Here is an 11,977-nt window from a genome sequence, read left to right as displayed (position 1 = left end):
ATGGATAAGAACATATTGGTAGGGAATGGACTGATTCATATGTACACAAAGTGTGGTAATCTCAAAATTGGGCGTTCAGTATTTGATAGGATAAATGGCAAGGATTTAATCTCTTGGAACTCGATGATTACAGGGTTTGGGCTGCATGGACTTGGTGAGGATGCTCTAACCTGCTTTCATGAAATGATTAGAGCAAGAATGAAGCCAGACGGAATCACATTTGTCGGAGTTCTTTCCTCATGTAGCCACGCTGGGCTTGTCATTGAGGGGAAAAGACTGTTTGATCAGATGACCAGTGAGTATTTGATCACACCTCAGATAGAACACTATGCTTGTATGGTGGATCTTCTTGGGCGAGCTGGATTACTACAAGAAGCGAGCGAGATTGTGAAGATGATGCCATTTGAGCCGGATCCTTATGTCTCAGGAGCTTTGCTAAATTCATGCAGGATGTATAAAAACACAGAAGTGGCAGAACAAACTGCCTCACACATTTTTAACCTTGAATCGAATTCCACTGGGAGCTATATGTTGCTCTCAAATATCTATGCAGCAAACAAGAGATGGGAGGATTCTGCAAAGGTAAGAATGTTAGCAAAGACGAAAGGCTTAAAGAAGAACCCAGGTTGGAGTTGGATTGAAGTGAAGAAAAAGGTGTACACGTTCTCAGCTGGGAGCACCTTGCAACAGGGTCTAGAACAAGTCCATGAAATTCTTAGAGATTTATGTCTCAGAATGGAAATTGAAGGCTACATACCAGATAAGAGTTTTGTGTTGCAAGATGTGGGTGGCGAAGAGAAGAAGCAGATACTATATGGGCATAGTTAGAAGCTAGCAATTGCATTTGGTCATGCTAATATCCCTACCGGCATGCCAATCAGAGTCATGAAAAACCTCCGTGTCATTGGAGATTGCCATAACTGGACAAAGTTTTTCTCTAAGATGACTAATCGTCAAATTATTGTTAGAGATGGTCGTCGATTCCATCATTTCTTCGATGGAACTTGTTCTTGCAAAGATTATTGGTAGTTCTCTTTATTACTTACTCTTCTCAAAGCGAAACATCGTTCAATAATATATATCGATACTTGTGGGACCCTATCGTGTCTGTATATTGTGAAAATTTTGTATTTTCAGCAACTGAAAATATCGATATATATTCTTCAAGCTGCAAGAAGCCTATTAATTGTCAACTCAGAATCACTTTTTCTTTTGTACATTCTGATTGATATTCAATGGTTCCACTTCTGGGTGCAATTCGGTCGGTTTCCATTTATGCCCCTTCTTCGTTAACTTCTTTTGCCCATTTCATAGGACTAAAATGGTCATCTTCAACAACTTCTTATTTCTCCTCCTACCCTTCATTCCCAATTTGTAGACGCAGCAAATGGTCTCTTTCTCTTCGAGCTTCTTTCCATTCAAGTTAGTTTTCAAACGTTTTTATATTCATGCTTTCTTAAGTTGTTTTAAGGAATTGTGTTTGTCTTGTATAATGCTTCATAGGAATATGTTTACTTATTTTGAAATTTTAATGCTTGATAAGCCTCATATTGACGAATTTTAGTTAGCTCCCAAAGTTTGAGTTGTCATTGTGAAGAATGTGGATGAGCCTATAATTCTAGTCAATAAATCCACTTGAGAGGTGCATCTTCTAGAGGGTGAGACAATCCCATGTGTATTTTGGTGATTGGCTTTCCATTATTTTGACGCAATGGGCTTGAGAAGTATTGGCTACTTCTTAACAATTTAAACACCAAATTCAAGGTTTGAGTTGCGGGAGGGGCACCTAGAGGCTAGATTAGTTCTTGTGTTATTTTGTGTGGGATACTTCTAACTCATTAACTACTGGTAGGTAGTAGAGTATACTATGAGGGAAGAAACGAGTAGGTCAGTCTTTGATAGCATGGTGGACTTGTTAAATTCTTGGTCAAGTAACTATCTTATACAGGTTGGGCTTTTGGGTAGTATTGGCTGGTTCTTAACACGACTGTGCAAACACTGTTATAATAATCGTATGAAGCTATAGCTTGGGTTTCTACTTTGATTGAAATGGATTCAGAGCAACAATATTTATCTTTAAGTTTCAAAATAATCTGGTTCTACAATTTGTGTTGGTTTTATATTCAAATGATTTCGTATTCGGATAATTTTCAAAGAAAATTTGATGACATAGTGGAAGGATGTCCTGTGGTTGACCAGTAAAAGAAACAAATAGTGATTATCTTTATGTCAATTGAATCCATTTTCGTTTGCTCCAATGCAAGCAGACTCTCTCAATGCAGATGATGAGGCACAAAAACCAGTGGAGGAATCTGAGATTATCTTTATGGGCACAGGAACCAGTAAAGGTATCCCACGTGTGAGCTGCCTTACTAATCCCTTGAAGAAATGCGCGGTATGATTGTGGAGCTTCTGGTCATGAGTAATTTGTGATCGGTATACATTGAACTATGTTCCTATGCGTTTGGCTACAGTATTGTGCAGTTGCTTATTGCTGCCACCATATTTGTAATGCTTCCTCTTTGTTGGCTTCTACAGGTTTGCTCAAAAGCAGTAGAACCTGGTAATAAGAACAAGAGACTTAATACAAGCATACTTATTCGATATTCCAAGTCTTCTGAAAGATACAATATTCTTATAGATGTTGGAAAGTATGTACAAAACCGATACGTATTTTGGAAAGAGCCCTTTTAGTATTTCATTCTTGTACCATATTGTCTGAACTCTGAATCTCCATTTCCATTTTATGGTGCAGGTTTTTCTATCATAGTGCTCTTCGATGGTTTCTGGAGTTTGGGTAAGGGTCCATTATGTTATATGCCTCTCACTACCTCATGAACATTTTATATATCTCAAATTGTTCTGGATTCGTTCCCTGAATCAAAAGAAAGATATCTCTGGTCAGTAGCCTGTTAATCTTTTCCATGTTCACTTAGTGGTATATCTTTCTTGAATGCTTAGAGGGCACTCTTGTGAGTGGAAATCTGTGTTTCTTTGGTAGATATAGTATGATTGTTGATTCTACGTTTATTATTTTCATGTTTCTGTAAGGTTAAGAACAATTGATGCAGCTGTTATTACACATTCTCACGCTGATGCAGTTGGAGGTGTGAAACTTTTTCAATATTAGTGAGATTAAAGTAACATCTGCTTCTAAAAAGCTCATGTGCCAGTTAAAGATAATAATTGTTTTTGTGCAGGCCTTGATGATCTCCGTGATTGGACGAATAATGTTCATCCCTCCATCCCAATTTATGTGGCAAATCGTGATTTTCAGGTCCTAAGGAAATTCTTTTTCATGTTAATACGTAATAGTAGTGTTTCGTTTCATGTGCATCACTTTTATTCAACAATGACCAGATCAGGAGCCCTGACAGCTTTTTAAATCTTATTCTTCTTCAATAAAAAAAAAAGAAAGTGCTCCTGAAGATTATGTCACTTGAGCCGCCAGCTAAATGTTTTTATTGAATGTTTTATAATGATACATATCCATTGGGAACATGACTTTAATTTGGGCATTTGAACCTTGTATTTTGGTCAGAGACACTAGATGGGGAAGTACTTTTTAGAATGGCATCTTGGTTGGAACCTACTGGGATTATATTCATCCTCCATCAGGAGCATATGTTATTGAAAACAATTTCTGTTGTAATTCTACCGTTGTTTATGTTATGACTATCTATTACCTTCGTTAATCTTCCGAAATTGTTATGGACACCCCAATCTGATTTTTGCAAGTTAGAAGTGTTGTCGATCTAGCACGTATGAGATTATGTACTCCTGAATTGAAGACTATTTCTCTATCTGACAAGTTTATAATTGTTGGTGAATATTTTCAGGTGATGAAGAAGACTCATTATTATCTAGTAGATACAAGTGTAGTCACACTGGGTGCTGCAGTCTCTGCCTTGCAGTTTAATATCATAAAGGAGGAACCATTAATCATTTACGGTCTCAAGGTCATTAACTCCCTAATCTCATTACAAAGTTGAATTTTCTTCAGATCTAGATTATAATTTCAATGTGTATCATTTTGCTACCTCTAAAAAATAAAATGTTATATCTTAGAACTGCATAACAGTCAATTTGGGTAAATCAAGTGAAACATCAATTGACTATATCATAATTTATTAGTATAGATGTGGAAAAAAAGAGTTTTGCAACATTTGTTCTTAGACTGGGGAATCATATTCTGTTATAGCTATTCTAATCTGGGAAGGCAGACTTTTATTATTTTTCACAAAATCCAGGATATGAAATTATGGTTTTGTCAATCGAACTTATGGAGTTGTGAAATAAGGCTCACCCATATTTTCTCTCTTCTTTACAAATAGGTTCTGAATCTGAATTTGGTCTCGTATTTTGTTTCAGTTTACTCCTTTACCAGTATGGCATGGGCAAGGTTATCGTTCCCTTGGTTTTCGTTTTGGAAATGTTTGCTACATTAGGTAATTACCTTAGCTTTATTGGCCTCTGCAAATTTATCGTGGGTTCAGCTTGTATTCTCTTGAAAATTAATGAAGTTTTTTGAGTGAGTACAATCTATTTACGTGTACGACTATGGTTATATGTTATACGACTATGGTTATATGTCGGGTGTTATCTGCAGAGAGTCTAAAAGTTGATTCTCCTTTTCTAATCTGTATGTTCCTTGTTGTACATAGAGCAACACTTTCGTGCATGTTTTACTTATGAGTAATCTTGAAGTGGTTAATCTTGAATATGTTGAGCATTAAAGAAAGAGATAACCAATCTTGACACTCCATAGGATCATCAGTGATAGTAGAAAGATAGGGAGATAGAGACTTAAGCCATCTTATGTAACCATTTACATGACTTCATTTGGGGTTTAGTAACGGCTTGGGGCTGATGCGATCCTCTTTGTGGATGTGTTGAAGGAGGAACTGTTCAACAGTAAAACATACCAGGGAGATGGAGAATCAAGCCATACGGTGTAACTACTACACATGAAGTAACCTCCTTTAATTGAGATCTGTTTTTTAGAAGTAACCTCCTTTATTTATGGTTTATCTTTATAGAAATAGGAAGTTAATTTGTTTAGTGGTTTCCTAGGTCGATTAGAATTAATAGTATTATTTCTTGCTTATCAAGTTTGGCTCATCTATTTAAGAAGGTCATTAGAAGTTGCTTAGGAGTATTATTTCTTGCTTAGCAAGTTTGGCTCATCTATATAAGAAGGTCATTAGAAGTTGCTTAGGAATGCAATTATTTAGATTATCGAATATCATGCATTCATGCTATCCTATTGTTTTCTACTATTCTATTTTCCTTCATATTTTCAAATTTCATCTTCTTCTTTTCTATTGTTCTTATTCGTCTAATTTCTTTATCTCCTTCATTCTAATATTCCAAAGAAACTGTCTAGATTTTTGAAGAAGAATTGAAGGAGGATATTATGAAAGAAGACAAATAATGGACTTTAGAAAGAAGAGGATGAAGAAGAATAGAAATCAAGAAATATACTAGAATAATTTGATTGAATGAATTGTTTGATCCCTAAACAACTACAATGGCTGCTTTATATAGATAAGCAAAACTTGATAGGCAAGAAGAAACTAGGCTTCTAATTCTAATGAAACTCAAATGGAAAACAACTAAATAAATCAACTTCATTGTATGAAAATAAATTCTAAAATTCTAAAATACTGAAACTAAAATAATAATGATTCTACTCTACTTGTCCTACACCAGGTTCAGGCTATCTGTCCTGGAATTTATTAATGTCAAATATGTCTCTGTTTGATAAATAATTTAATTTCCTTGAACAAGATTTGGTAATGTGGAAGCACATAATTCGAACCATATATACCTAAAAGCAACTGGTACAAAAATTTGGAAATTGAATGTCAGTTGTGAAACCTGTAAACATTTTACTTGTATTCTTTTATTATTGTTATTTTTTCTGTTATTGTTATTGTTTCTTTTTTCACCGTTTTTTTTATTAGTAGTATTGTGTCAAAGAGGCCGTTTGTTTATTATTGTTATTGGCTAAAGGTTATTGTATTGAGTTAATCGAAAGCTAATTAAATCAACATCTAAGAATTAGAGAGAAGACAATTGGGAAGGACCCTGACCCCCATTATACCCCAAGAACTCCTGCCATGATCAAAATACAAGAGAAGCACGGACAAAGCCGAAATAGAAACCAAATGACCAAGTACTCTATTCCGACATGAAATCACATTAAGAGGCAAGCTTCTGCAAATCAGATATGTCTGCATTCTTTGCCATGTAGCCACCTGATGAATGACATTTTATCTGATAAGCTTGTTTCCCAGTCTTCCTTAATGTTTATAGTGTATAAGCTAGATTAGTCTTTTAGTGGTGCTTTCAATATAGACTGTCAGTAGGAAAAAAAACATAGAATGTCAATAAGCTACGCTCGGAATTTTAGTATATTCATTCAGTAACAGTATACAGTAGTTTATCTCAATCATATTCGCAAATATCTGCCTTCTTTCTTTGATTACCTCACATATTTTAGTTCAATTGAGGCTGTTCCTAATTTCTCACTGATTTCAAAAAACCCTTTGTATGAATTATGATGCCGATGATACATGCAACTATTGTACATCATACCTCCAACTTCACTCTAATCCATCATTTTCCCTCCAGATATGAATTCAAAACAAATCATGAAGAGTGGATTAAAACAGTCAAGCCCAGGTTAGGAGCTGATATATCTGACCGTGTTCTTGCAGCAGTTAAGACCACCCATGAGAACATTAAGGCTTTCTACAAAGTTAAGACTGAAATGCGAGCTGCACTCCACAGTCTCCTTAAGGTACTCCAACTCTTTCAGTGATGCTCGTGAATCACTGATGCAAAACTTAAGAACTGTTATTTCTTTGGATGACATGTAAGTTAGATACTGCATTTTTGGGCTCTCTGAGCTTCTTTTTTTACCCAATCTTTATAATTGAAATAATATGGGATGCCAATTTTCTTGTTGTTGCTTTTGTCTTGGACAAAGTGATACTATATTGGATGATTGGATTAATTATTTGGATAGGTATACCAATTAGGAAACAGATGTTCCTTCATTTCATTCTTTATATGTTGATAATTCAAATAATATTTAGGAGAAGTTAAGCATGACAGACATTGTATTGTCCTTGGCCTTAAACTATCAAGTTTCTGTTTAGTCCGCGCTTCTTGTGTCTAGTAAAAAAAATGGAGATGGTCTGAAGTTGTGTTTTGTCATTTTTTTATTATTATTGAACTTTACATCTTTTGTTCTCTTAAGTGGCCTTTTTTTGTCATTCTCTCATTTTTGTCATTCTCGGTCAATGTTGTAACTAATACATGTTAATGCTTGTTGAGATGTTTAGTGAAGTCCCACATGGGGTGTTTAAAGCCTTGCAGTAAAATATAAAAGTTCCTAGGCCTCTCCACTCATATCCAATCGGTTTTGAGTTAGATGCTCTAAAGTTTAAGAGAAGCTATAATGTGCATAGGGGCTTTGATGCTTTATTATAGTGACGTTAAAGTACATACCTATATACTTAGTTGTTGTTCGTAGCATTGGAGGAAAAATCAGTTTGTTCTCTTTTATGCAATTTAATATGCAAATGTCCATTTTGTGCATATATTTATCTAATGGTTGTCCTTCCTATTTCTGTTACATATTATGTGATAGTGATTTGTTTTTAACTTATCTCAGGAGGATGGAATATTAGTGATTCCTACAATTCCAGATTTTCCACTAAAGCTTGATTCAGGGAAACGTCTGTCATCTGAATTCCAAGAAAAAGCATTTGTGTTGTTGAGCATTGCAGGAATGTTTGGGTGTTGTCAGGTTTGAATGCTCTTTAGCTACTGTGACGGATATCTTTGTAATTTCCATTTGATCCAGTTTCAGGTATTAATTAAGGGGAGTAATTGAGTATTCCTATTTTTCTTTTATCTGTGTTACTTCAGGCTACATTACCACTGGGAAAGCACGACGGTTGTCCTCTCTCTATTTCATTCATAGCATCTCATGGAAAGGATAAATTTCTACTTGATACTATCTTGGATATATAGCCTTCTCTTCAAGAACAAGTTGGCATTGCCTCAAACTCGTTACCGCTCCCAGACACTAATGGAGACATGGATACTTCAGAACTATTGAAAGAAAAGGTTTTTCTCCTATTAATTATTATTATCTAACATGCACGTCCTTGCTCGAGTCTTTCCATAGTCATATATTTTAACAAGGGTTGAGAATTGCATAAATTGAAAATAGGAACATTGCATCATTCAACAATGAGATCTTTACATCAAGTGTTTAGTTTCTTATAGTGTACTTTCTTAGGCCATCCTATTCAAATTAGCAGGGTAATGCCACATTTAAAGGAAAGCAGTGGAATAAAGCTGTTAAGTACTGCAGTGAGGCTATAAAGTTAAGTGAAAATGCAACCTACTTCTGCAACCGGGCAGCTGCATATTTAGAGCTGGGATGGTAAGCTATATCATGGTTATTGTTTGTTTGTCTTTTGAAATGATATTTTTTTTCCTAATATTGATAGCAATTTTGGTGAATGATTGTTTGTTGAATCTCAATCTTTGCAGCTTTCAGCAAGCTGAGGCAGACTGCAGCCAGGCAATAATACCTGACAAAAAGGTGAATAAACAATTTTGTTTAAGTTTGTATCTGCATCAAATTTGGCAAAATTTTGTTATGCAGAAGTAGATGTTTTTTCTTTTTCGGTTAGTCTGGTTGCCCTATCAAGTTAATCTTGTAAATCTGTTGAGATCCTTGTATTTGTTAGTATTGTATAATCTGTGTGGCAAAGTATTCTTTATTCCATAATAATATTTTGTATAACCTAAGTGACGTTGAGACCTATAGGTGTATCCGTATCCGACATGGCAGAATTTCAAATATTGAGGTGTTAAGTATATAACCTTCGATGTCCATTTTCATATCTGACACAAATACATGGATATGTATTCGACACGAAGTGTTTTTGAAATATGGAGTATAGATGTTCATAGGATATAGCCACCTGGCAACCAGTAGTAGTGACTAAATTCAAGTAGGAGTTCATAAGAATACTTATGTAGTAAATCATCACCTGAAATTTTTATGATTGTTTTTCTTGCATCCTTGAGTTGACGGATTCGTTTTAGAAGATACCAAATATCTGCTCATGTTTGTAGCAATTACAATGGGCTTTTCCAAATTACATTTTCACGAATTATCGCAACATTCTTTACTATGTCAGACTAAAGTGTGACACTTTGATGTTGTTGTACAAACATTTAAGATTTGATACACTTTTAGGCTGTGCACCATTCAGACCTTTTTCAAGGCATTGCAACATATTCAACAGTGGCTTGCAAGCAAGTACTTGAGGCATGTGCATGTGGAGTGGGACCAACAAAACTCTCAAAATTCTCTCGCATGTGATTTCAGTCACTCTTCCCATGTGGAGGTTGGAGCTCCTTGTCAACCCTACTTGCACAAAACTACTATTGAATAGCAATCAATGAATATTTGTTTGTATGGTTTTTTGAAAGGAAAAAATTTAGATTGTGTCCCGTATGACACCTGTGAGTCTGTCAATATTGTATACACTTGAATCTCTTTGAAAGGCCCAGCGAGTCCGTTGAGATCTAATCCTCGTCATTTTCATTGGGATTTTGCAGAACATGTTAAAAGTCTGACATGTTCTCCTTAGAGATATATCTCAAATTAATGCTTCAAAAGTTTAACCTAGTACCTGTGGCTTCGACTTTTGCCCAAGTTAGTGCAGACAAAAATCAAGTCGTTGGACTGAATTGCAGTCCAAATCCTGATACCAGAGTTGTTGTACTTCCAATCCTAACCTTCATTTTCACTATGCTGCTGTTTCATCTATCAATTTGTCGCTCTTTTTTGTGGGGTCTATGTTTTGTCTTTTTGTATCTTCAAGGTGCATTGTCTCCTCTGGTAGTTCATGTATGTAAGAGTATGTTACTCTGTATGAAGCATTATAGTATTGCTGTCGATGATCATTTCTATGTTTTCCTCTTTATTGTGCAGAATGTGAAAGCTTATCTAAGACGAGGAACGGCAAGGGTAATGCTCCTCTGTTATAAAGAGGCTGCTCAAGGTGAATATTACTGTTTTCAATTTGATCATGAAATCCCCACGAGTTTTGAAGAGAAAGTAACTTTTATATGTGATGGGCATTAAAACCAAAATTAGGATTTGATGTAGGAAGTCAGGAACAATGACATAGACTTCATAGTGTTGTAATCACATCTCATTGCCTTCATTTCTGTGAAGGTATACTAGTTTTCAAAGCTTTTATGGTTTTGTTCCCAGGAAGCAATAAAAATAAATACTTGTCATTGTTGCCTATTAAATCTTATTTGGAGGCAGCTAATTTACCATTCTACCTAAGACTATAATTGGAATGGGCTTGGATTTTTTTATTTTGTATTTTGTAGATTATATTAAGCTTGTAACCTGCTTATTCAAAAAAATTATCAGTATAACAACTAGGAACTGTGGAAACTGGTCATCTTTATCAATTTAATTGTAGATGATTCTGTTTAGTTCTTTAATATTTGCAAAGCTTTGTGCTGTTGAACATGGTGATTTATTTTGTTTTCGCTCACAAACTTTACTATGTTAGCATTTATTTTCTGCTCTTTGTAGATTTTAAGCATGCCCTGGTTCTTGAACCACAGAACAAGGTTGCAAATCTTGCAGAGAAAAGGCTGAGGAAACTGGCGAGCTGATATGATAGGAAATGCATGTAAATTTCCAAAAAGAAAAAAAAAATTGATGAACGAGTTGGGGTCAAGCTTTCTATGGGATCGATGTTCATGATGGATGCGGTGGTTATAGTTTCAATGCAAAGTGTTTCATTTGATTTTTGTACTAAAACGAGTATGATTTAGCAATTTGAAGATGAGCGATGTTGACCAATGCGGCTGTTGTCAAAGAACAATCTTGAAACTGTTCATGTTTATGTATCTATCTATAATTAAATGACAATTTCATTCATATTAAGAAATGAAAATAAAGTAATCTTGGATGGACTGAAAAGCGGACTTGATCAGAGATGGTTGAGAAGTTACAGCCCTTGTCTTTTTGCAGTTAGTTTGTTTCATGTTTCCTGAATCTTGGTGTGGTTTTATTACTGGTACATATTTTATCTGTTTCACATCTGCTGGCACAGGGGAGGCATTTCTTAAAGTGTTTTGGTGATACTTTGAAGGATCAATACCCTCGTGTAAAACGTGATAGGCCTCATCAACTAGTCCCCTGAAGGCCTGTGACAAACAAAATTGTGTCTATCTTGCTGGCATTTGCTTTAGTGTGACGGACAGATGAAGGTTCTTAGAGCATCATCAACGCGTTGCTATTTTTTATTTTCAATGTGACAGTTGACAATGTTTATAGCAATTTTAATCACCAACGCGTTGTCAAATTATCGTTTCTATTATAAGAATTGTCAAACTGGAGTCAAATTGGTTAAGAAAATAGAAATGGTATTGGGGAAAACTTGACCCGTCCCAAGAGTGGGACGGGACTACTTTTAGCCGTCCAAATTTTTTTTTTTTTATTAAAAATTCAAACAGTTCGATTTTGTACCTTTGGGCTTTATTAATATTGGGCTTTTTTCAATTGTTGGCCCTCGAACGATTTTAGAAGATTTACAAAAATTATACTGTTGGGCTTTTGTACCGTTGGGTTGGGCCTGAACGATTTGAGAAGATTTGCAAAAATTGTACCGTGTCGCTTTTGTACCGTTGGGCCTGAACATGTATTTGGGTGGTATTAGAGCATCATCAACGCGTTGCTATTTTTGATTTTCAATGTGACAGTTGACAATGTTTATAGCAATTTTAATCACCAACGCGTTGTCAAATTATCGTTTCTATTATAAGAATTGTCAAAACTGGAGTCAAATTGGTTAAGAAAATAGAAATGGTGTGCACGGAAAACTTGACCCGTCCCAAGAGGGGACGGGACTAC

General features: G+C 35.3%; 2 protein-coding genes across 15 annotated transcripts; both read left to right on the top strand.

The window, feature by feature from the left end:
• Positions 1-828, top strand: LOC147483784 (putative pentatricopeptide repeat-containing protein At1g17630). The gene has a single exon (XM_086579643.1). The coding sequence runs from the start codon at positions 1-3 to the stop codon at positions 826-828; it is 828 nt and encodes a 275-aa protein (XP_086435769.1).
• LOC147483783 (outer envelope protein 64, mitochondrial-like) lies at positions 829-11,044 on the top strand. Of its 14 annotated transcripts, none has more exons than XM_086580241.1 (17): positions 829-1,025; positions 1,315-1,422; positions 2,268-2,395; positions 2,539-2,651; positions 2,756-2,797; positions 3,052-3,107; positions 3,201-3,277; positions 3,840-3,959; positions 4,372-4,448; positions 6,637-6,805; positions 7,685-7,819; positions 7,942-8,142; positions 8,340-8,464; positions 8,575-8,626; positions 9,290-9,440; positions 10,031-10,100; positions 10,652-11,044. In XM_086580241.1, the coding sequence occupies exons 1-12, from the start codon at positions 971-973 to the stop codon at positions 8,044-8,046; spliced, it is 1,185 nt and encodes a 394-aa protein (XP_086436367.1). In that variant the 5' UTR covers positions 829-970; the 3' UTR covers positions 8,047-8,142; positions 8,340-8,464; positions 8,575-8,626; positions 9,290-9,440; positions 10,031-10,100; positions 10,652-11,044. The 14 variants fall into 14 exon arrangements, with proteins under 14 accessions (XP_086436367.1, XP_086436369.1, XP_086436370.1 ...); XM_086580244.1 differs by lacking the exon at positions 829-1,025 and adding an exon at positions 1,086-1,261 and having other exon boundaries at positions 1,379-1,422; positions 2,283-2,395; XM_086580242.1 differs by lacking the exon at positions 829-1,025 and adding an exon at positions 1,086-1,261 and having other exon boundaries at positions 1,379-1,422.
• Positions 11,045-11,977: the final 933 nt, after the last annotated feature.

The sequence above is a fragment of the Coptis chinensis genome, chromosome 8 (assembly GCF_015680905.1).
Source record: "Coptis chinensis isolate HL-2020 chromosome 8, ASM1568090v1, whole genome shotgun sequence".
Taxonomy (NCBI): domain Eukaryota; kingdom Viridiplantae; phylum Streptophyta; class Magnoliopsida; order Ranunculales; family Ranunculaceae; genus Coptis; species Coptis chinensis.
Note: the sequence above shows the minus strand (reverse complement) of the source record. Positions and strands in the feature narration are given on the sequence as shown.

Excerpts from the sequence above, each read along its gene's own strand:
- LOC147483783 (XM_086580234.1), top strand. The coding sequence starts at position 1,236 with ATGGTTCCACTTCTGGGTGCAATTCGGTCGGTTTCCATTTATGCCCCT. Across the intron at positions 1,423-2,267 it reads TCGAGCTTCTTTCCATTCAA|ACTCTCTCAATGCAGATGAT; the intron begins GTTAGTTTTCAA and ends CAATGCAAGCAG. Across the intron at positions 3,960-4,371 it reads TAATCATTTACGGTCTCAAG|TTTACTCCTTTACCAGTATG; the intron begins GTCATTAACTCC and ends ATTTTGTTTCAG.
- LOC147483784 (XM_086579643.1), top strand. The coding sequence starts at position 1 with ATGGATAAGAACATATTGGTAGGGAATGGACTGATTCATATGTACACA.